At 47.6% G+C, this 23,362-nt stretch overlaps 9 protein-coding genes across 9 annotated transcripts in view; 4 read left to right on the forward strand and 5 right to left on the reverse strand.

The window, feature by feature from the left end:
- FVEG_16167 (hypothetical protein) overlaps nt 1-205 on the reverse strand; it is a gene marked incomplete at its 5' end in the record, with an annotated part of 3,042 nt that extends 2,837 nt beyond the window's left edge. The window contains one exon of the mRNA XM_018905405.1: nt 52-205. Within this exon, the coding sequence (XP_018753815.1) occupies nt 52-205 (154 nt within the window). The remainder of the gene's footprint in view (nt 1-51) is intronic.
- Nucleotides 206-539: 334 nt separating this feature from the next.
- FVEG_16166 (hypothetical protein) lies at nt 540-1,035 on the reverse strand. The gene is made up of 3 exons (XM_018905404.1): nt 842-1,035; nt 706-771; nt 540-633 (listed from the first exon to the last, which is right to left on the reverse strand). The coding sequence occupies exons 1-3, from the start codon at nt 1,008-1,010 to the stop codon at nt 605-607; spliced, it is 264 nt and encodes an 87-aa protein (XP_018753814.1). The 5' UTR covers nt 1,011-1,035; the 3' UTR covers nt 540-604.
- Nucleotides 1,036-4,909: 3,874 nt separating this feature from the next.
- Nucleotides 4,910-6,341, reverse strand: FVEG_07684 (hypothetical protein). Its single transcript, XM_018896358.1, has one exon. The coding sequence runs from the start codon at nt 6,279-6,281 to the stop codon at nt 5,142-5,144; it is 1,140 nt and encodes a 379-aa protein (XP_018753813.1). The 5' UTR covers nt 6,282-6,341; the 3' UTR covers nt 4,910-5,141.
- Nucleotides 6,342-6,590: 249 nt separating this feature from the next.
- Nucleotides 6,591-8,006, forward strand: FVEG_07683 (hypothetical protein; the record flags this gene model as incomplete). Its single annotated transcript, XM_018896357.1, has 8 exons — nt 6,591-6,677; nt 6,729-6,769; nt 6,822-6,882; nt 6,934-6,978; nt 7,041-7,198; nt 7,255-7,311; nt 7,365-7,719; nt 7,770-8,006. 8 exons carry the CDS (start codon nt 6,591-6,593, stop codon nt 8,004-8,006), a joined length of 1,041 nt encoding a protein of 346 aa, XP_018753812.1.
- Nucleotides 8,007-8,645: 639 nt separating this feature from the next.
- FVEG_16165 (hypothetical protein) lies at nt 8,646-14,029 on the forward strand (the record flags this gene model as incomplete). The annotated part of the gene is made up of 9 exons (XM_018905403.1): nt 8,646-8,821; nt 8,868-9,750; nt 9,802-11,519; nt 11,567-11,953; nt 12,015-12,635; nt 12,690-12,922; nt 12,999-13,429; nt 13,481-13,789; nt 13,841-14,029. The coding sequence occupies 9 exons, from the start codon at nt 8,646-8,648 to the stop codon at nt 14,027-14,029; spliced, it is 4,947 nt and encodes a 1,648-aa protein (XP_018753811.1).
- Nucleotides 14,030-14,040: 11 nt separating this feature from the next.
- FVEG_07680 (hypothetical protein) lies at nt 14,041-16,473 on the reverse strand (the record flags this gene model as incomplete). The annotated part of the gene is made up of 6 exons (XM_018896356.1): nt 14,041-14,431; nt 14,483-15,036; nt 15,088-15,272; nt 15,324-15,406; nt 15,455-16,138; nt 16,198-16,473. 6 exons carry the CDS (start codon nt 16,471-16,473, stop codon nt 14,090-14,092), a joined length of 2,124 nt encoding a protein of 707 aa, XP_018753810.1. The 3' UTR covers nt 14,041-14,089.
- A 237-nt stretch (nt 16,474-16,710) lies between these two features.
- Nucleotides 16,711-18,493, reverse strand: FVEG_07679 (methylmalonate-semialdehyde dehydrogenase (acylating)). Its single transcript, XM_018896355.1, has 2 exons — nt 17,265-18,493; nt 16,711-17,216 (listed from the first exon to the last, which is right to left on the reverse strand). Exons 1-2 carry the CDS (start codon nt 18,408-18,410, stop codon nt 16,800-16,802), a joined length of 1,563 nt encoding a protein of 520 aa, XP_018753809.1. The 5' UTR covers nt 18,411-18,493; the 3' UTR covers nt 16,711-16,799.
- Nucleotides 18,494-19,257: 764 nt separating this feature from the next.
- Nucleotides 19,258-20,337, forward strand: FVEG_07678 (hypothetical protein; the record flags this gene model as incomplete). Its single annotated transcript, XM_018896354.1, has 3 exons — nt 19,258-19,385; nt 19,416-20,126; nt 20,178-20,337. 3 exons carry the CDS (start codon nt 19,258-19,260, stop codon nt 20,335-20,337), a joined length of 999 nt encoding a protein of 332 aa, XP_018753808.1.
- Nucleotides 20,338-21,162: 825 nt separating this feature from the next.
- Nucleotides 21,163-23,241, forward strand: FVEG_07677 (hypothetical protein). Its single transcript, XM_018896353.1, has 5 exons — nt 21,163-21,405; nt 21,459-21,861; nt 21,911-22,648; nt 22,698-23,014; nt 23,063-23,241. Exons 1-5 carry the CDS (start codon nt 21,193-21,195, stop codon nt 23,189-23,191), a joined length of 1,800 nt encoding a protein of 599 aa, XP_018753807.1. The 5' UTR covers nt 21,163-21,192; the 3' UTR covers nt 23,192-23,241.
- The last annotated feature ends 121 nt before the right edge of the window (nt 23,242-23,362 follow it).

The following is a 23,362-nucleotide window of genomic DNA, read 5'->3' on the forward strand; positions in this document are numbered from 1 at the left end:
TGGGTACAGGTTCCTTGTGCTCAGAAATGAGTGTCGACATGGAAATCAGACCATTTACTGTGGTTTGACCTGTCGTGTTGACAGAGGCGGCCGATTGAGCATCTCCATCAGTGGATCTGAGCAGACGATTGTACACGTTGATCATCCAGTACAACAGGTATTTTGTGTCCCTCTTGTAAGAGAGATAGAGGTTCTGCGGTACCATCGTCACGTAGGCGGCCGTACAGAGTGAGAGTGTTGCAACGATGATTGACCGTACTGAGGGGACACGAAAAGAAAGTTTCGGCTTTGTTTTCGAGACTCAGATCCCATTGCTGGGGTCACGTGTTGGCGTGACACAATTAGACATTGGAAATATTTATTTGTTTATTTATTTGTTTGCCAATGCAGATGCGCTAAATAAAGTTCAAATGCAACAATCGCCAGTAAACAGTGAAAAAGCATCTAACACGAGTCGTGTGGATATAGAGGCACATCATCTGCGTGACACTGCAAAGGTTACTGCGCCACCAGATGCAACCCAGCAGGGGCAAAAGAATGTCAAGAGAATAAGCATATATGATGTAGTGTTACTACTTATCTAGCTAGGACCTCCTAGCTGCCTTTAGGTGCACTTACCAAGGAAGAAGCTTCCTAGAGTAGAATTAGCATCTGTGCCGTTTATCTTATATCGGAGGACGGCTATAGCCCATAAGTGCAACTTACCCTGGTAAGATTTACACGTCAGTCCTCTGTTGCACACAGTTCCGGTGAAGTTGACGTTGCACCAGTCTACCAGAAGTAATTCGTGTTAGCGACTTCCTATTGTCGAGTTGACAGTAGATAGCAAGATGATACTGACCTCCCTTACGGCGCTCACCCCAGCATACGTATTGGTCCGAGCCTGTATGAGGCATGCAGTATCCGCTGAGACACTCGATGTTCAACTCACACGCGGCGCCATCTCCTTTAAGAGCAAGTGCTCCAGTAGCCACGTTGGCGATGAGAAAGAGAGAAGAGGCAAGCTTCATGATGCTGACTGATGCAAAAGGATTGTGATGAAGGATGAAGAGGATCACATCAACGAGGACCTTCTGGCGGATTTATATAATAGAAATAGCCCCCAATCTCTAGACCGCCTCGTGTTTGTCTGATTTAAAGTTCGCGGCATTTAACAGAGTTTGCCTACTTTCCGCACCGGCTATCCGATGATCTGGGTCCATCGTCGGGTTCATGACTAGCGGTAGTGAGTCTTGTCTGATCATCTGATGTATGGAGTATCAATACGAGAGGGATGCTACAAGGTTTGATCGAGAGATAGTCAGCTTATTGATTGACCCACCCGCAAGGAGAACATACTTCAAAGCTAATAAGTAAAGAGCAGGTTGACGCCGATCGATATTTCAAACCTGCAATGTCTGCAGTGCCGTACCAAGAGCTTCAATGAGTAATAAATAGCAAAAAGTATTTCCAGGTATGTTGTTCGTGTTAATAGTTCCTAGCTTCTCCAGTTAATGGCCTAACTTTGCTTATATACTCTGCAATACGTGATGTTACCGCTAATCTCTATGTAATGCAAGGACCTGGCTATATGCCCCCACTTTGGGCTATTGATACGAAGTATCAGTTTAGCCGAGAAAGTTACTTTCTGCTACTGCGATAAAGTAATCAATTTAGGTTTCCGATGTAACCGGTCCCTAGTTCAAAGCTTCGATTGCTGTTGGCTCTACAGAGTAGTTCTTCTGGAACTGGGTGTAGCGCATCGCCAGGTTCTCGTATCCGAAATACAGAGTCAGAACCGCAGGCCAAGGCTGATTATAATATATTAATATGGCATTGTTTATTACCAACACTAGCAAACAGAAAACGTTTTGTCTCTAGATCTCTCAGACTCAACCGCAGTAATGCCGTCGGATAGAAGGTCCAGCGAACGGTTTTTGAAGATCCCGGTAGATGAACGATACTGCGCCCCGACAAGGTTGGACTGGCCTGTTGCAGAGCTTCGAGCCCTTCGTACAAACTGGCGGATATTTGGCGAACAGCCACCATGACGCCCATGCAGGGATCGATACAAGCCCATATTAGTGCGATGAGAGCGTGATTCTCTGCAAAGATTATGTTTGACCGGCAATGTATTGGGCAGGGCTTACCTGTGCCCTGCTTTGCTGATAGGAATGACCTGAGGTAGATAAACCTCATGACACTACATATTACGAGACTATAAGAATTCGGCATTCGTATATACCGCCTAGAGGTAATAGAAAGACTGACAAGACTCCAACGCTAAACATCGCAATCACCCCGATCTTCTTTCTGATCTTCAGGCCTAGATAGTAAAGCTGCGTTATCGGGATTATGACCATCCACACATCAAGCGTGATGTTGAGTATCGCATGCGTCAAGAATAACAGCTCTTGGGCCCGAACTCTTCCATAGGGATATATACTTTGCCACGATTCCCAATTTGATTGAACAGGCGTTTTGGAGGTAAGCATCACAATCGGGCATACCATGGTTGAGCTGAGGTTCAATATTTGTTGTGTGAGCCAAACTGTAATGCGAAACTTGTGATCGGGAAAGATTCGGAGATAAAACGCTAGGATGGATGCTTTGACGAGACCGAGGAGTAGAAAGTAGTTGAGCTGCTCAAAAAAGAATAACTGGGTCGGTCAGCTGTGTAGCCAAGATTAACATCGGGAAAGTTACCTTGAACGAGGTTACAATCTCGCCGTGAGAAAGTGTCCAAACATCTCGACCAACGCCATGTTCGACCACTATTAAACGATTAGCGCATTTCCTTGTTAACCTTGGTATCAAGGAAGATCTGCTGACTTAATTGTATAAGCACTGCTTGCACTATCAGAAATCCCTTCTGACAATTAGCACATCCCAGTTAGTTCGCCGTCAGCGATTTGAAGCAGCACTCACTATTGAGAGGAGCATGAAAGTATCATCTAGTCCCCAATGTGACCTCTCAAAGTACTCCCACACGAATCTGAGAGCTGAAAACATTATGGCGAGATTGAAAATCGTGCAGCTTGATATTTGTAATGCCACGCCGTCATTTCGCATCGGCAAACCGCACTCAGTTGCAGAGATGTTTACTGTTCCTACCGCGCAAGTGAAGATTAGTATTCAGCGCGCCAGGTCATTCATAGAGGTAATATGTACTTAAAGTTTCCATCGCAGTGGAGGCTTGCGATAAACACTTGCCTACCGTAGCGCTAAACATCTCATTGTGACAGAGCTGTTCCTGCGTCGAGTTGGAGAATGCAGGCTCGGTGACGATTTTGATCAGGCAGTCGGTCTAGATCAAAAATCAGCCAATAGCACGATTGGAAGATCGAAAAAAAGACATACGGCGCATTCTGGGAGCCCTGTCGGCGCTTGGGCTGCCGCAACCCTGAATGAGAGGGCTATTATGCCGACCTGTAATTTGAATCGCTCCATGTTCGGGGAGCGAAATAGGAAATTCGACAGGGCATTCGTCAAGGGACCAGACTTGATTTATCAGCCTGGTTTTGTTAGGAATTGTGGTCTGGAATGATTGATTAAAGTGGCGTTCTAGCCGCGACGATTTCGGATATTCTCAATCAAGTCGAAGTATAAACAACGCCAAGGTCCTTAAATCCGGGATCAGTGCACCGAGTGAAAGGGACCATCATTCAGCCACTCGGCCACACCAGGGCTGCAGCATTCCAGTAATCGATGAGGCGTACTTCGCTCGTCAAACGTGCGTAAATAGGGGTACTCCATGTACAATAGTATATATAGTCTTGTGAGTCGTTACTATGAAGTCAATGATATAAAAGGGCCTGAAAGTAAGAATCCTAAATATTTGCAGATCTACCGCAAGGCTATGGAGTAAGTATAGACATATCTCTATTCCTAGATCATGGCAAACTAGATGGGAGCTGGCCACCTACAACAGTCTGAGCTCCAGTGAATGTCGCTGACACGGCTTTTCCTTCCTTCTTCGGCGACACAAAGCCAATATAAGGCGTCAGATAGCCTTAACATAATATCGCCTACATAGGCTTCCTCCAGAGTATAGTCTTCGACATTATTGCGATCAATTCCAACGTACTGAAACGCCTCAAGAACTGCCTCTTTGTCATATCCCATATCAATGAATGGCACGATCAAATTTCGATTGTACCCGCCCTAACTAGCACTACTGATGGTAAGTGGCTCTGTTATTCATAAGAGAATGGGAAGGCATCGAATAAACAAACCTGTCCGTTTCCGCAGCTGGAGCACCGGCATACTTTACGGCCCAATCCTGAGCACTTTCTCTGAAGACAGGATTATTCTTCAAAAACAGCGTGTTCGCTTCTTCATTGTCAGAGAAATTTGAGTCAGGTTGTTGAAGCAGCTTGACTATCGTGCTCAAGGTGGACTTGATAGCATTGGTTGGTTCCTATGAGCCAAGAGAACCTGGTGCAATGTCGCCCTAGCATCGTCAGTTTCAGAGCCTGGCAGTAGGCTATGATATGCGCTGCAAGCTGTGGTCCATAATGTCTCATGATTGACATTCGGATGATATTTCTTTTTATTAAACTTCATTCACGACTTAGAGAATGGACAGTCATCAGGAATCACGACGCAGGTGTTGTAGGTGCCTCCGAAGTAAGGTGTATCTGACGGAACTGAAAGAGAAGCTTCGAGATGAGTTAAGTCATCTGCGTAGCATGGATGCACCTTAACACCGGTGTCCTGACAGTCTTGAAGCTCTTTGGCAATGCGCCTTAGACACGAGCTCATTGCCGTCGACATTTTAAAAGCAGTAACTGGGAGGTATTCTGGAGTGAGTCAGGGCAATGCGAGAGGGACAAAAGGGAGTCTACAATTTATTTGGGAAAAGGCGGGAGAGTAAGCTTAAAGGGTCGATGATACCTCGTGTTGTTAAAGGAAACTGGAGAATCTAAGACAGTCATTTGTAATCTCGATTGGCCAGCCAAAGCCATAAAATGCAGAGTGAAGCACTATTGGAATCCTAGATTAGTCTAGATCTGCAGCCGCTGCCGTGATACAGGTTTAGGCTGAGGGTATTGGGACAAGTTAGCTTATTTAAAGTTAGGGCTCCTATCTTCTGGTCGAGAGCGGCATCGGCAAGTGGAGAATATCTGATCTCAGGCGCGCAAAAGCAGTACTTCATTGACCTATCCAGCCTTACCAATGCAGCTTTCCAGTGTCCATGGCCTCTTCCCAGACTTCAATGCCTCAAGCTCATCCTTAAAATCCTGTTTCCAAGCATCTTCCAAACGACTAGGATTCCAACCAACGAGCCGTTTTAACTCAGTACCTTTCATCGACTTCGTACCCGCCCATCCGCGTTCCGCCATATCAACAAGGCCAGCAGTTATCTCATCCGCCAGCTCTTGTAAAGTAACATCCCTAATCTCCTTTGACGGAGGCGTATCTTCACGAGGCAATATTCCTTCATCGAACGAAACGTCAAGACACCTTTGCATGATCTCAGTCTGCAAAGCCCTCCCGACAGCTGGAAAGAGAATGCCATTTTCTCCAGTTGGAATATAGCCTACTCCATGGTCTTCCCGCTCCAGAATAGTTCGAGTGAGAAGCACAAAGGCGTCCGCAAGATCCTCAACATGAACCCAGTCCCAGTTCGCAGTCTCGTTCAACTTGAAGCCGTATCCGTGCTGAATAACGTAGCGCATTATGATAGGTATAATAATGCCCTGCTGGTTAAAAAGACCTTTGCCAGCCCCAAAGATCACTGGCGTATTGAGGCTGACAGCTTGCACACCAGTCTCTTCAGCTGTAGTCAAGACACGAACCTCGGTGGTCCTCTGAGGATAAGGCTCTCGCGCGTCCTCAGACTTCAGAAACTCATAAACAGCATTTCCGTCCGTATCATGCCACTCTCTATCCGGATATGCTTTTTGAGTAAGTGGTCGATCAGCTAAATTGCTACAACCTGAAATGTGCAATAGCCAAGGCGGAGGAACGTCTGGTTCAACGCGACGGGCGAGACCCCGCACAAAAGCTTCGGCTCCGTCTGGAATAAAACCCGAGCCAGTGTTGATGATAAGCTCGTAATTGGATGCGATGTCTCTGATGTAGTCGACGTCCTGCAGACCATCCCAATGAATGGGATTCACGCGGTCGCCGTAAGCCGAGCGAAGTTTGGCGGCAGCGTCATCACTTCGGACGAGGAGATCGATGGTGAGGCCTTTTAGAACCTCGTCTTGGGCTTTCACGATGTGCTCGAGAATAGTACCACCGACATAGCCTGTTGCGCCGGTAAGCAGGATCTTTTTGACAGGAAGGCGAGACATGATGATTCGGAGGATTCAAATGAGGTCACAGTAATCCAGGAAAATGAAACAGATTTGATGTCAGATTCATGTTACCATTCCAATGGGTAAATATCTAGCTCTATTGGATCCACATGCTGATCGCCATCTGCCCAATAACCTGGCGCCTGGTAGCGAGGACTGGGTTTCAATTTCGGTTGGCTGCTGCTTACAGGGATGATATCATGCAATGTGATATGTGATGAATGGTCGGGCCATAAATGCAGACCGAAAGCCCAGTTGGAAAAAAACCCCGCACATGTTGCAATTTCTCTCAACTTTATCGTAGCCATGGCAGATGACAAGAGTCCGAGCCCGAGCCAGGGACTCGTAGCTGAAACTCACTCTCCTCCAAGAGAAGATCCCTTGGAAGTTGACGTATGTTTCCTATGGACCACTTCCGTTGAGCACTGTGCTAACTAAGTCCAGGAAGAGGAAAATGTAGATAATGATTCCACATACAACCTGTCGTGAGTTATCGACACCAATGGCTCTCGCTACGACTAACACTATTTCACAAAGGGAGGGGTCTGCCAGCCAGACGTCGTCAATCAACTCTAGCATTCTCAACTATAGATACATGGTAGTGTTAACCCGACGATCCAAACATACTATTTACTAATAGACGATCAAGAACGGCCGCCGGTATCATGCATTTCGTGAAGGTGCCTATTTCGTGGTACGCAGAGCTTTGACGACCAAGTATTATTGAGATCAAAATGCTGATGTAATCTCTCCCAGCCCAACGACGAAGAAGAGCAAACGCGAATGGACTTGGTACATCACATTTACTCTCTCATGCTAGACGGTGCTTTATTTTTGGCGCCTATTGGTGACCATCCTCAACGTGTTCTCGATCTGGGAACTGGCACTGGTATCTGGGCGATAGACTTTGCCGAGTAAGTCAATCATTACGTGGTTTGCATGGTTTATTCTCCCTAACTTTGCTTTTCAGTGACTTTCCCTCAGCTTCGGTCCTAGGGACGGACCTTAGCCCTATTCAACCAGAGTGGTATAGCAATTGTCCTCAAGTCCACGGATAGATATTGACTAATTTAACCGTAGGACTCCACCAAATTGTCGATTTGAAGTAGACGATTTCGAGGCTGAATGGCTTTATCATACGCCGTTCGACTTTATCCACGCACGGGAGCTAGAAGGCTGCATTGGCGATGACGATCGGTTCTTCCAGCAAGCCTTACAACACCTAGCTCCTGGCGGCTATATCGAAATGCAAGCAGTTGCGGCGCCGTTTTTATCAGATGATGGTACGGACGAAAAGGCCGTCAACGCCCAGCTATGGTTAAAGACGCTGTGTGAGGGATCTGCCAAGTTCGGCAAGCCAATCGATTGTGCTCCTCTGTGGAAGGACAAGCTGATAGCTGCTGGCTTTGAGAACGTACGGGAAGAGATACGCAAGGTATGCGCGAGATTTAACTACCATCTGACCAATATCTAACGTTTCAACAGATGCCACTCGGGTCGTGGCCCAAAGACCCGAAGCTCAAGGAAATTGGGAAATATCAGTCTATTCAAGAGGCTAAGGCTATTGAATCATACACACCGCAGATCTTCTCGGCCGTGCTTGGTTGGTCACAGGAGGAAATACAGGTTTTTATGGCAAAGGTCAAGAATGAGATCAAGGATCCTTCAATTCACCTCTATCTTCCTGTTCATTTCCTTTGGGGAAGAAAACCAGCGTCTTGATACTGGTGTTTGCGAAGTCAAGCTGGATTGGAGATGGAGGCTTGACCTCTATCATCTAATGTTTATACAGATAGGCATGATATCTTCTACCTCCGCTGCTGTTACACGGGATTACATTGACAGTACTGTAATAAGTTAGACACACCTAGGACACTTGCAAGGAAAACTAAATCGGCGAACGGAGAATCTATAATCCCACGGGCAATTCAACGGTCACGGGTACAGATAGCCAGGCTGGTTGATTCACCACTCGATAACGGTGAATTGTTCTCGGAAAGGGCCAATGAGAAGAGCTAGCTACGCGCTCGACTTGAACACAGACAATGCCGATCCTCGAATTGAGCCAGTGTAAAGTCCTCGCTCAGAGGCTAGACTAGGCTCCTGCAGAAAGTGGCTGTTACAGACCCTGAGAGCTGAAAACATCCTTGCCTTGCACTAACCTATCTGGAAGCAACTAATCACAACGGCAGCGAAGTTGCCTGAGGGCTGTCAAGACAGACGGGAGATGGTCTGATTGGGATGAGCATGCGGCGTGGCTTGAATCTCGTAACTAAATCTTAGTTCCCGCTCTCCTCCACAGCCTCGACTTTCTTCCACGATTTTATCTTGAATATAACTCGGAAAACGTGTGGAATCGCAATGAGCGCCATTTTTGGGTCTCACGCTCGCGACGAAGCGCGACAGCTTATTGAGAAGATTGCCGTCGGCCATGGCTACATCGAGGCGGCAAAGCTGAATGCGATGCCTGCCGATATACGACGCGTAGTAGAGGAGGCTCTGAAAACCAACTCTAAGTCTCATGCTACTGCTACAGAGCAAGCCACCACCTCCAAATACTTACCGCATCTAACCTCTCGCTAGGCTTGTAGAGAAGCTGGCTGCGGGGAACATAAATGTCGTGTTCGAGCTGCTCCAGAATGCGGACGACAACCAGTTCACTCGTGCAAGGGCCGCATGCGCGAATCCAGGTGTTCAGTTCATCGTGACTCCAGATATGGTGATTGTTGGTAGCAACGAAGACGGCTTCACGGACAGCAACGTCCAAGCTCTCTGCGATTTCGGAAAGTCCACCAAGGATGGTACGTCTGGCTACATCGGACAGCCAGACGTAGGCTTCAAGTCTGTGTTCACTATCGCTTTCAAGGTCCAAATCGAATCTGGCCCTTACTCATTCTACCTCCAGCATGAAGATGGAGATCCTGGTATTGGAATGGTAAGACCTCACTGGACCGAGCCACCCATTCTTCCCAGCCATGTGAAGGACTATGAAGCATATGGCGGTCTGTTCGGAAACCGGACAAGGATCATCTTGTTTCTGAAAGAGCAGAACAAAGAAGATCTACGGAGTAGCTTCATTAGCCAGCTGTGGGATACACCGGACAGCGTGCTACTGTTCATGAAGAACCTACGGTCACTGAAGATTACGGTACTAGGTGAGGATAACAAAGTTCAGCGCTCGAAAGATGTAGTTCTCGACAGAGATTTATTCGGTTCTGGAACTCGAATCACAACAACCAAGAAGCTCGGTCCTAGCCAGCTTAAGACCTGGAATCGTTATCTCGTCTACAAATCAACGGCAACGGGCTTACCGGCCAACCCAAACCGAAGACCCGCTCCAGATACTTCAGTAAATACCTCCAGTGCAGAAGTTACACTGGCGTTTCCCGTTGATGTGAAAGGCGAACCTATTGTCGAGTCCCAGAAGGCATTTGCGTTCATGCCAATTTCTGAGACTGGGCTGAGCGTTAGTACATCTATCCGTGTGGCTTGATATTCAGCTGATGAGTATACCCAGTTTCTTATCCACTCTGACTTCGTTGCCGATGCCACGAGACAACAGCTTGTTGCATTCTCAGATAGAAATGTTCAAATTAAGACGGTAGTTGAGGATACACTGGTAACGGCAGTCCAAGACCTCTGCAAGAAGCCTGGTACAGAATACAAATGGATGCGTTTCCTTCGTCAAACCAATCGAAGCACTATAGATCCATTCTGGCTCACATTCGGCAGCACTTTGGGATCCAAATTCTCCAGCATACCGCTTTTACGTACGGGAAGGGGCGAATTCTCAAGAGCAGCCTCTCTCAAGCGCCTTTCTGCGGATCAATTGGACCAGTATGGCGAGCCATTATTGCCTGATCTGCTCCAGGAGATGTATCCATCTTCAGAATACGAGTCCCAGGATCTCGATATTCTCTGTCAGTATGGATTAGCTTACCTGCCGGACTCGGAAGTCTTATCGAGGCTGCAATCTTTCACCGAGCGCCGTGAATGGGAGACGAGAACCTATGAGGAGCGAGATGAAGATTGGCATAGTAGACTGGCGCGTCTCCTCTTCAAGATTTGGAATGATGCGCAACAGGACTGGAAGACTTGTATTCGCCACCTGAATATCATTCCTCTTGATTCGGGAGATTTCAGAATCGCCAGTTACAACGAAGAGGGCTACCCATTTTATGACAACATGATTGATGGCATTCCCATCCCTGGAGATCTTGGTTTCCCAATGCTTCTGCCAGCTGCCACGGCGAATCCGCATTGTCGGAAGCTTTATGAAGTCTTTGGCCCAAGGAAGCTTACTTTTCAGCAAGTCCGAGCAAAGATCATAAACATGTATAAAGACCCTGCTCAAGTCGGGAAGCTCGACCTGGCCAAGTCAAGGGCCCATCTTGTGTTTCTCTATCGGATTGAGCCAAAAGACATGATCACTAAGGAGGAGCAAGAAATCATGGTTATTCTTGACCAGAAGCTACGTGTCAAGCGCCCAAAGCATGAGTATGTATACCTTCCAGGTGAAGGACCAGTGGCTCCCGGGAAAATCCTCAACCCCCCATTTCCAGAGGGCCTTGAACCACCAGACGTATCACTCGTGCATCCAGCCTATCTTGAAGATCCGCCAAGCCCATCAGCCGGACATGATAGAACATGGATGCAATGGCTATTTTTCATTCTCTACTGCGAAGAAAAGATTCAATTGTTCTCTGTTCGGGATCCGCCTGCAGAAGCCGACAAGACTTACTCGCCGGAGTATAAGTTTCTCGTCAAAGCTTACCCGGGTCTTACGCTTCACAGACTCATGCTGAACTTTCAGAAGTCAGAAGTCAAAAAGCAGTGGGTTGATGATAAAAAGGGGACTGCGCTTATGAAGAGAATGGAGTTTCTCTGCACGGATGATGTGAGGCATCCTTTGGAGGAGACTCTGCTTCCGCTGCCAAAGCTGCTACAAAGCTGTGAGAAAAGCTTTGCGTCGGTGGATGACATGCCGTTTCTGGAGCTTGATGAACCGATGAAAGACGAGGACGTTCCTGCATGGCTCGAATTGGCGGAACATTGTGGTAATGGGACTCAAGACGACACCAAGTTCACCTTGGCGATGTTGGGCTCCATTTCTAAAGCTACCACGGAAATGACAAGTGACATATCACAAGCTGTTACTGACTTGTACCTGAAACTTCATTCCCAGGTTCCAGATGGCTCTTTGAGTGCTACCTTTACGGTTCAAACACAGATCAGGTACGCTACTGTTACAGACTAATGACTCACCATACTAACCAAAGCAGAAACTTGTTCAGCAACAGCAAGTGCATTCTCTGTACACCGCTCCGCCCAGGAGATGATAAGGGATCTACTCGTGAGCAACACTGGGCAAACAAGTCCGCATGCCTGTGGGTCGCGCCTGAGGGCATTAATGTCTACATTCCTCTACGGTCTATATGGTCCCCAATACTGACCAAAATGGAGCCCGGGGATCGCAAAAAGCTGGAAGACTTCTTCAGTAAGACCCTTTCCATTCGTGACATAACCGAGCATGACGTGCTCAGTGAGCTGCGTCACTTGTCTCGCTCCTTGGACCAGACAAAAGACTACTCGGCGGTGACAATGGAGCTCTACAAAATCCTCCAGGCACAGACGGAGAACCTCAACGAGATCAATACGCTTATCATCAAGTAAGAAAAAGGATTCGCAGTCCGTTTATATCCTTCAGCACTGTTACTGACGAGCTTGTAGGCAAGCATTTCGAGATTCCCCCCTCATTTATCGACCTGGCGAAGAAGCCAAGAAGTGGTTCAAAGCCTCGGAATGTGTCTTTTATAATAAATGTTCCAGTGAGGACGAGATCAGTCTGGAATCTCTCTATCCAGATCTTTCGCCCCTTTTCGTGTCCTTCCTCGAGGTTCCCAAATTGAGTCCTTCCCTTGTCTATGAAATTCTCCAGAATGTCGGCAACACTGCTCAGCCTATTCCTGACCTCAAGAAGCTTCTTTGGTCGCTTCTTGACACCCTCGCTGCAGATACAGCATCGTCGAGTGTCTATGCGGATAAGATAAGAGATTGTCGAGTGTTTCCAGTCAAGCTGCCATCCGGAGAAGTTCAGTCTATGAATGCAATGGGAGATTTCTGTATAAATGACAGACCTCTATACGCAGCCGCCCTGAAGGCACAGGCCAACCTTCTCGATTTCTCTGTTGAAGAGATTCATCGTCTCAGGCCAGTCATTGAGTGGTTGAGCTTGACCAAGCGATACCTCTCCAATGTCGTAACGGAAAAGACGTCAGTTGATGAATCTCAAGGTACTGAGGACATGGTTATCGCCCATGATATTGCTAGCAAATCTGCCGCACTTGCTATGTTCGTCACAAAACCTCTCAATCAAACTGTTTATGGGCTAACATGACCAAATAGGATCTCTTCGCATTTCAGCGACGGCAAGCCCACGGTAAGAAATTACAACCTTCAAGATACGATCCGTAAGGTAGAGGTCTTCCGTCATCCGGACATAAAGACCAGCATCACTTGGTATCATGGCTTCAAGGTCATCACAGTACCGCTTGCGAAAAGTGGAATGCACTTCAAATCGGCCTTATTCGCCAAGTGGCAGTTCTACATTCCAGAGGACGATGACGATCGCGATTACTGTATGGCAACTGAGTTTCCGCGGATGTTCGCTGCTCAGCTTCTGGACTCCCCATTACGCCCCTGTCAACCCTCAAGCGGTGATGGTCACTGCCAGTGTCCTTCAAGCTAAGCCTTCTAATGTTGGACGTATCCTCCAACATTATGGGATATGCGAGGCGGGTACATTGCCAGAGTATACCCCGGAACCACCACGTACACCTGAGAGACGACGAGACAACGCTGCTCCTTCCCCATCTCCATCACCGCATTCAGTTATTAGATCTCCTGTCCCTGCTGTGAGCGCTGCTCAGGTAATCCGTGACGCGACTACTCCGTATCAAGCCTTGCTTATTCAGGCTGTCAATGTGGCGCGCATCTCAACATTTCCGCACAAGAATTCGGTCTTTGACATGGCTGCAATCTCACAAAGTCTTGCTGAGAGTACAGCTCGTTCTGGGCTGTTCAGGTTCTATGTTGGAGATCAGACCGAGTGGCAGCGAATGGTTGGTGCCGCTGGCGAGCTATATGTAAGTGGGCGCCTCTCATACCATGATACTTTCTCACTAAAAGATAAATAGGTCTTTGAGTTGCTTTCATCCATTCCCAATGCCCTCCCCGGATGGTCTCGAGATAACTGGCAAAGTACTGTCAGGCATCATGCCAGCATACACCCTGACTACAACTCTCTCGGGAATTGGTATGGATCAGAGCAAGGGGACCTGTTCTTTGATGACAAGACAGGAACATTCACTAACTATCTGATCGAAAAAGGGTATCTCGAAGATAGCTGGAGAAAGGAGCGACCAGAGTACTACATTGAAGTCAAGACCACAACATCGGCACGCCTCGACACGCCATTCTATATGAGTAAACACCAGTATGCAAGGGTAAAGTCTTCGGTCCTTTGTGTCGAGATATGCCTACTAACAGAATTATAGATGCAGTCGTTTGGTGAAAGTGTGAACACTGATACACAACGTCAGAAGGTCTACATCCTTTTCCGGGTTCATGGCTTAGAGTCAGGCCAAGTTGGCTTGAGGGTATTCATAGATCTGGAGGCCTTACGCAAGAGTGGAGATTTGGTGTTCGAGGCTCAGAGTTGGACAGTAACACCAAGAGCGGGATGAACATGTGCCTGGGAGCCGCCTTTCAATGAATTTCTTCCCATCATATCTTGTAGCTACGCATCAGTCTTCCTTTCCCTCCTTGTGCCAGTTCATATTTCTTACTGGTCGATATTTAAAACCAGATTCTGCATCGCCCCTTTCAGGTGTATTCTTCAACCAGAGAACCCAACAGATCATCAGGACAGCGGTGAGAGGTATGACTATCGCAAAGTATATCCTGACTTGTTGGTTCTTGGAGATGAACTCGAACATATTCGTAGAGAAGATGGTGGCGATGAAAGCTCCAGGTAGGAATAGAATCGTCAAGATGGAGAGTGTCTTCATCGCCTTTGAGTCTCGGAGTGATTCTCTAGCCAGCCTAGCTTGCAGGTAGCTATCGTGCTGCGTGATTAGATTATACAGCTACCACTGTGAATAAGTTGTTGGACTCAAGCGAATTGACGGTGAACTTACAACATTTCGTTGACTCTCAATCTTGCCGGGTAGACTCTCAATATCCGAGTCCCGACTCTGTGACATTCTAGAGTATATCTCCACCACGACTCTCAGCTTACTGTCATTCTTCAAATCCTGCTGCAGTTTCGTACCAAGTTCCTCCTCAAACTTTCGTCGGCGACCAAGTTCAGCAAGTTTCATGCTACACTTGTGCAATGTCATGCTTAAATCCCGGTATAGATTACTTGCATCATCTAGCTTGCTCTGCTCTTCAAATTGCCGCAGGAGCTTCTCATCTACTATCCCAACATCAGCTTGAATAGAATTGAAAGCCGACAAAGTCGTTTCGTAGTGGGACCTGAATAGCTGCACCGGTAACAGAGTCCGATGGTGGCCATGTCTTCCGATAAGGTCACGCACGTCGCTGAAAGTCCTTTTTAGATCAACGCCAGCATCAGCTTGGATGACACCGGATAGCTTGCTGGAGTTTCCTGCCACAGTGCTATCGACCATGGAGTAAAGAAGTAATGACCAGAATCCTGTGCTGTAGAATGGCGTCTGCATGATATATACTGGGCCTTAGATTAGTGGTGGTTTGTTGTACAATGCTGAAGCTTACTCACGTTTGAATGCCTTACTGCCGTCTTTACCATCGAAAATCTGAAAGCCTCCGCGGTCATGTCGTCGAGAGATTTCGAAGTCGTCCGGGAGTTCGAAAAAGTCAGATAGTAGTGCGACAGGAGGTTCGTTGAGGAGGCTTTCTAACTTGTTAAAAGTTGTGAGCTGACTCTCCCTTGACTGCCTTGCACTAAATTGCCCTGTCAGTACCAAAGCCTATCCATAATTGTTAAGGACATACATCAAGTTGCAGAAATGAGTAGGTCTCGGCTGTTGCTGGGTCTGTTGTTCCCCTCGATCCGCTTGTGCCGAGGTCTCATTATTCTAGTAAAATTAGTAATAAAGTTCCAATATCAGAGTAGACCAACATACAGGTGTCTCTGATATCCAAGAGAAGTACTTTGCCAACTCGTCTCGATCCAATGACTTGGGAAGTACGTTTCGTGCATCAGCAGCAGTATTGTTGTCCCAGAGATCAATGAACCATGATTCGGCCTTGTCGTTGTTCACCCTATCCTTTGGGAAAAGGTCTCTAAAAGTCTGGCCAATAGTTATCCGGGGCATAATGTCGTCGTTATCGATAACATGTCGTAGTTTGTAAAGCTGTGAGAGATCAACGGATCCAAGGTCATGCAGATCCAAGCCTGTCAGCTCGTTGGGTATCAGAGGACCTGCACCCGGATCAAATATTACGGGATCATCTTCACTGTCGAGAAGACCATCTTGCAAATTTCGGAACGAGAACCCGGAAACATCAGCTTTGACATTGACGTTGGCCTTGAAGATCTCATCTGCTCTTCGTAAGACTAAAATGGCCGTTTGCAGATAAGGCGGAACACCAACTTTGAGAGTCGGGTCCTCCATAATAGACCAGTTGGCGACGTTTGACTGGCCTAGCGCATTTCCTCTCAGGAATTTGAGGGATTTGTAGCCGCTGAGTACGACGCTTGAGGTTCTTTCTACCAAGACGTTTCCTCTTACCTCCACACCCAGGTTACCAATGATGCCAACCCCAGCGTTAGCATTCATCGTTGGCTCTTCGATAATATTCTCGAACTTTAGAGAGTGAGACCTACAGCACAGGATACAGGCTGATATGAGGGAGAATAGCTTACGGCAAAGACCGGCCCTTCAGGCGCCATTGCAGAGATGATTGGACAGTCCTCATTCCCGCAAAATTCAACGCTGATGTTTACTGACTTTATTCGTACGTTTGCCCTGCGAGGTAGAAAGCTGAACGACAAGACCAATAGCGTGGCTAGCTGCTCCGTTTCTGCACTAATGCGGCCATGGATAGCACCGACAAGCTGCGACCGAATGAAGTAGGACGATGAGGTTCTATCGACAAGAATTCTGCGCTGGAAGGGATCCTCAGGATGATTTCTAACCATAGCGACGGTGCCAGAGAACCAAAGTAGAACAATCGGCTGGCCAAGTCCAATAACCTGATGGTTATGAAATGAAGGAGAGAAAATGCATTGAGGGGGTTGTGTTTGCTGACGGAGTGACCTCGATTTATCCCTGTAGTGGCGGATGCTCTGAGCCAATGCTTCGCCATGGGCATGCAGCTATTGACAGGGGTCCTTTCAGCTCTGCAGGCTCCCAGAATTCACTGCTGACTTCGAAACTGCGGCAAGAGTAATCATGAGTCTCTAGTGACATATTTGATTAAAGTCTAGTTAATCACAGTTTGCCCAGAAAAACCGCCAACGCACATCTAAGAATTGGTAGGCATGCTCGTCAACTTCTGCCCCGTGCTCGCCTCATCCGCCCTCCAAAGCGAGGTAACAGTCTTCCACTGCGTATAAAACCTCAAACCATCCTTTCCATAAAAGTTCGCAAGACCAGTTCCAGCCACACTGCGCTTGTTTCCTGTGAAAGAAAACATAGGCAGAGGAACGGGGATCGGCACGTTAATGCCGACTTGTCCAGCATCGATTTCTTGCTGGAAGAGAGAAGCCTTGGCTCCAGAGTTTGTGAAGATGACGGCTCCGTTGCCCCAGGCGTTGGAGTTGATGAGGTCGATGCCGTCTTTGAGGGTTTCTTCTTCCATGCAGAGGAGGACGGGGCCGAAGATTTCTTCCTTGTAGCATTCCATGTCTGGGCGGACGCCAGAGATTACTGTAGGGCCGACCTGTATCATGTTAGCGACACGATTGTATGTAGAACGTGTTTGACTTACCCAGTTGCCATCGGGGAAACCTTCAGGCTTATATCCTCGACCATCAAGTAGAATCTTGGCACCCTCCTTCTCGGCGCTTGTGATGAGAGCATTGCAGCGATCGCGACTTTGAGGTGTGATCAGAGGTCCAAAATCCGACTTTGAGTCGAAGCCGCTGCCAGCGATATGGTTCTTCGCCTTGGCAACAAGATCCGGCAACCATTGCTTCGCATCTCCAAGAGTGACCAAAACACTTAACGCCATGCATCGTTGTCCAGCAGCACCAAAAGCAGCTCCGGCAATTGAGTCAAGGGCATGATCCTTGTTGGCGTCTGGGCTCAGAAGAGCGTGGTTCTTGGCTCCAAGGTTCGCTTGCACGCGCTTTCCGTTGGCTGATCCTCGTTGGTAGATATACTCTCCAGCCTTGTTAGATCCCACAAAGGAGATAGCTTGAATCTCAGGCTCGTCCAGAAGGAAGTTGACTGTGTCCTTTGATCCATGGACGACGTTGACGACGCCAGGGGGAAAGCCGGCCTCTCTGCAGAGCTCAGCAATCATCATAGCAGCGCCCGGATCGCGTTCCGATGGCTTGACGATTATGCAGTTGCCTGTGACGGTCGCTACAGGAAGAGACCACAGTGGAATCATAGCTGGGAAGTTGAAAGGGCAAATGGCTGCAACAACACCCAATGGATTTCGGTAGGATCGTGTCTCCATGTCCTTCGCCACCTCGAGGACCTCACCGCCGAGCTGAGTGGTGATTCCACAAGCAGTCTCACAAACTTGCAGTCCACGAAGAACATCGCCCTTTGCATCAGCAAAAGTCTTTCCCTGCTCCGTAACAATGCTAGTCGCAAGATTATCCATATGCTCCCGGATCAAATGCGTCAGCTTAAACATTATTTGCTGCCGCTTAATAATGCTCGTCCTCTTCCACCCGGGAAATGCAGCCTTAGCTGACTTGACTGCCTCTTGAAGTTCATCGTTAGTACTCTCAGGAACACGGGTGATGACATTGTTGGTCGCAGGGTCATGAACTTCGATCCATGACGACGTCTTTGAAGAGACAAGCTTGTTGTCGATGAAGTTCTGTGTGTCCTTTGGCTTGTCCAACTTTTCGTGGTTGCCGGGATAAATAACGGACTGGTAGATTGAAGTTGAAGGCATTTTGGGATAGATTTTGTTGGTAGATGGAGGAAATGAAGAAGGGATAGAATGATATGGTGAGGCGGAGACCTTCCCGATATAGGAGCAAAGAGCGGTCGCCTCCGTTCGGGACAGACCGACAATTACCCCGCACTCTACCACGGAGAGTGTCTCGTGATGGCTTATCAGTGTTGGCGGGGCCGATAACCGTTATCGTTGAGGCCTACTCCGTATTGGAGTGAGTTATCAGAGACATTGATGAACGTGTCATAGTTGGTTTTCGTGGGTCCCTACGATAGGCTTCATCTAATCTCCGTTTGTTTTGGAGGCTGATACCATGACGTTGAGTTCAGCCTCCGAGTGAGTTGAGATAGCAGCCTTCACTGTTGATTCCTTTGGCCCGGCATTGCTCCCCGCTGAACTCCACTACTCCAACTAAGCTCCCCACTAACGTTTTGCCTTAACCAGGGGACTCAAAGCACCTTATTTGGTAGGCGGCAGTGTGTCCCTGAGGCCTTGAACTGTTGGTCCTGATGCTGTCCGTTGAACATTGTTGTGACCTGGCGCGAATATAAGCTTTCGGCCACTGGGCTTGCCTTTAAATATCCTGATCATCTAAATCCAGACGCCTGGTGCTGATTGACTATTGTTTAGCTTAACTCTTCAGATGGCATATAGCGTTAGCACCATTCACCCCCAAAATGTTCCGTCTTCTGGAAATATGTTAATCTGGTCTTCGGGGGATCGACCACCGAGATTGAAGAAATGGCTTCCTATTTTAAGTCCTCCAAGACCCCAGGTTTGACTTTAACCCTCTAGATCTCTAGGCACTGTCTTTTGTCTCATCGTTGTCAATTCTGCCTCCAAAATGAAGCTGTTCGTCTTGATCTCTTTCGCCACTTGGCTACATGCAGCAACAGCAGCAGCAGCACCTTCGGTCGACAAGCAGTCTCAGAAGAAGTTTGATTTTGCCAAGATAAAAAAAATTGTGTCTTTGTAAGTTTACTGGTAATCCGCTATTTGTAGTTATTGTAAGTCTGACTATGTCATTAGTGGTGATTCATGGACAGACACTCGGTTTAATACCTCAGGAACTCAGCCTTCCAGCTCCAACCCATTCGGAAATACCGGCAAAACAAGCTCCAATGGCAAAATGTGGCCAATGTACTTGACTACGCGATACAACCAATCTTCCGTTTTGCTATATAACATGGCTGTCGGTGGTGCTGTCACTGATATCAACATCGTCAAGACTGGACCCAACGACGTGGTTACTCAGGTCAACAGATTCGACGCCTACTTACAACAACTAGGGTCGAAATTCTTTTCACCAAAGCACACGCTATATACAGTCTTTATCGGCATCAACGATATTTACCGCACTATCAATGACGCTGACCAGAATGACACGGTCATCAAGATCATGGAGCGCCTAGGCGAGCTTACAACTGACCTCCACGGTCACGGCGCTCGCCAGTTCCTCTTCATCTCGACGCCACCGCAATCTCTTTTCCCAAATAACGTTCCAAAGCCCATCGCTCCAACTCTCAAGGCCGCATCTGAAAATTGGAACAAACAGCTCCAACAACTCTTGAAACAGCTCGACCGCAAGTTATCTCACAGCACCTTTTTCTTGTTTGACATTGTACCCTTGATCACTGCTGTTACCGAAGATCCGTCTCAATTTCCCGAGACCGCAATGTATAAGAGTACAGGATTCTGTGCAGACTACAAGAGGTAAAACGACCTATCTAATATTCTGACATCATGGAGACTGACATACGATAGTGGCACGATTACCCCAGACTTCAAGTCTGACAATTGTGAATACAACGCGTCTGAGTACATGTATATCGACGGCGCTCATCCAACACAAGCATTTCACCAAATCCTGGCTAAGAATATCGCGGAACAATTGGCTGTTGGCCGAACCATTGGCCGGCCTTGATTAGACTCAGAATGGTCAATTTACTAGAAGTTCTGTGAACGACCTTTGGCAAATGCATTGTTGACATAACGCATGCAGTGAATTTACTCATGTCCGCATATTAGGCTAAAATATTGACCAGCTTCCCCGCCTGTAACCTTGTCTGTTGGGGGCATCACAGAAGCATTCTGGAAATCTCGGCATAGAAAGGGCCGAGCGTAATCTGAAGCTTTTCACAGATCGACGTGTAAAATTAGAAAGAATTCGGAGGGCAGCTCGGTATCGCATTGTAGTGATGAGTCCGGATTTACTCTGCACCTGTGACTATTATATCCATTTCAAGCTCGGTCTGTGCCCATCGAATAACTGTCATCAATTCGTGACCTAACCTTATCTGATGGTGATGTTAGCAATTCATTCCATTGCCTAAATGTAGATTACTGAGAGAAGTTTATTCCATGATCTAGATAGCTTAAGTTAGCGTTCTGGTCTTCGTCTTCTTAAATAAATAGTTTAATCACATAAGAAAACTGCAATTGGTTGACATTGTTCCAGTCTGAATGGACTCATGCATTGACCTTGACCTAAGTGAAAATCATGTAGAAATACGAAGAGTTAGCAGAGAAAAGTGAACTGATCTTGCCATATGCGGCCACTATAGGTTAACTAGTCTGTTATCATCAACGCTATGCTTCTTACGATCACGAGAACCATCTAAAATTAGTTCCGGCTTAAATACGAGGTCTTGAAACAGGGCCCGACCGTTCTAGCCGATTTCACCGAAATACAAAATGTTTCCCCTTTAACTTCCATGTTTTCTAACTTGCCAAGACCTGTCTTCAACTTGTTCCCGTCTTGGCGAGAGACCATAAAGCAATGCATTTTCACGCAGCATTTGTCGCGCTTCTGAGTGCGCGGATCGTCAGTGCTCTTCCTCAATCGCAATGGAAAGCCGTGTCTGGGGATCAAGTGGTTCGCGCTGCTGTCGCGTTCCATCAGCCGAAGCTTGCTGAAGCAGAAGCTTTGTTGATGGATATCTCGGATCCTAGTTCGGAGAAGTTTGGTCACTATCTTGAGCTCAGGGAAGTCGTACGTCTATCTCCAATCCGCTGTGAAACTTCTCTCACCTAACAATCTTATAGCAAGACTTCTTTAAACCCAGCGACAGCTCACAGAAAAAAGTCCTGCAATGGCTAGAAGATGCAGGCATCGACTTATCCTCAGTTCATCTCAAGAAGGCAGCTGCTGTTCTAGAGTTCTCTGCTCCGGCCAAGCAAATTGGGAAGATGCTCGGTGCTGGCGTTCATGTTATGCACAATGATGTGACTGGTGAACTGCGTCTCGAACCTACCGACCACGCAGTTCCGTCTGCAATTCAGGACGATGTTGAGTTCATTGATTTGGCTCCATCTCAGAAAGCTGGCAAGACCAAGCGCAGCCGTGCAGTCAAGCCTGTTCTTGATACTCTGCCACCGCCATACAAGCTTCCAGTGGCAGATGATCTGCGCAACTGTAGCGAAAGCTGGACTCCAGCTTGCATCCGGAGTAAGTAAAATAGAGAAATCTTTTACCGTTCCTTACTAACTAATAACAGAGCTCTACGGTGTTCCTCTTGGAACCAAGGCCGCGAAGAATAACTCAATGGGTCTCTTTGGATACGGCGACCCATACCAGCCAGCTGATCTCAACCAATTCTGGGCAAAGCATGCACCCTTCATCCCCAAGGGAACAAAACCCAAAGTCAAGAGCATCAACGGTGCCGTAGCAGAAGGAGAACCCATTGAAGGCGAAGAGTTACTCGACATCGAAATGTCGTACCCCATTGTTTATCCCCAGACCGTTACCATGTTCCAGGTCCCCTACAACAACAAGGGAGGTCTTGCAAATGACTTCCTCGACGCTGTTGACGCAAGCTACTGCAAATATGACGGTGGTGATGATCCTGATCTTGATCCTACATTCCCTGTCTTTGGTGGTGGCTTCCAGGGCCCTGCTATGTGCGGCAAGTATCAGGTCACAAACGTCGTTTCAATCTCCTTCGCGATTGATGAGCAGACTCTGCCTCGCCGTTACATCCAGCGTCAATGCCACGAGTGGATGAAGTTGGCTCTCAGCGGTGTTAGTGTTCTTGTCGCTGCTGGAGATCGTGGTGTCCAAGGTGCTACACAGTGTACGGTGAATCCTTATGATAACAAGAAGGAAGCTTTCAACGCTCTTTTCCCGGGATCTTGTCCCTACGTCACAGCAGTTGGAGCGACACAGGTCAACTTTACTGGCAGCAGAACCAATGAAGTTGCTGTCTTTGATCCCAAGCACAACTTTTACTCTGGAGGTATGTTCATTCATAGAGCAGTGGTGATATCTTTGCTGACGTATTCTAGGCGGTTTCAGCAACATGAACGCACAGCCAGCTTACCAGCGCAAGGCTGTCACTAGCTATCTAGCCGCTAACAACCCCCACTACCCCAAGGGAACATACAACATCTCCGGACGCGCTTTTCCTGATGTCGCGCTCTTGGGGGCGAATGTCACCTTCCTCCAAGATGGAAAGACTACTATCAGTGGAGGAACCAGCGCTGCAGCTCCAATGTTCGCTGCGATGATCAACAGGATCAACGATGAGCGATTGCTAGCGGGGAAGAAACCAATCGGTTTCTTGAACCAGATTCTGTATCAGCATCCTGAAGTTTTCACTGATGTAAGTGCATTATCCACTAAGCATTGAGGATTTTCCTAACGTTGATAGATTACCCAAGGCTCTAATCCAGGTTGCGGCACGGCAGGGTTCAAGGCGGCCAAGGGATGGGATCCGGTCTCGGGAATGGGCTCACCGAAGTTTCCCAAGCTTCGGGACTTGTTAGTCAGCCTTCCTTAGAACAAGGACCTTCATGTAGATTGCAGTAGATATAATTATTAGAATTCGACTTCATAATAATTTCTGAATAATTGATCGCAGTGTCAGTCTGCTGCCTAAAGGCTAAGCAGGATGTTGCATGTCACGTGCAGCTGCCTAATGTTAAGCCGTCATCAAGCGTGAACTTTTCAT

The sequence above is a fragment of the Fusarium verticillioides genome, chromosome 8 (genome assembly GCF_000149555.1).
Source record: "Fusarium verticillioides 7600 chromosome 8, whole genome shotgun sequence".
Classification (NCBI taxonomy): Eukaryota; Fungi; Ascomycota; class Sordariomycetes; order Hypocreales; family Nectriaceae; genus Fusarium; species Fusarium verticillioides.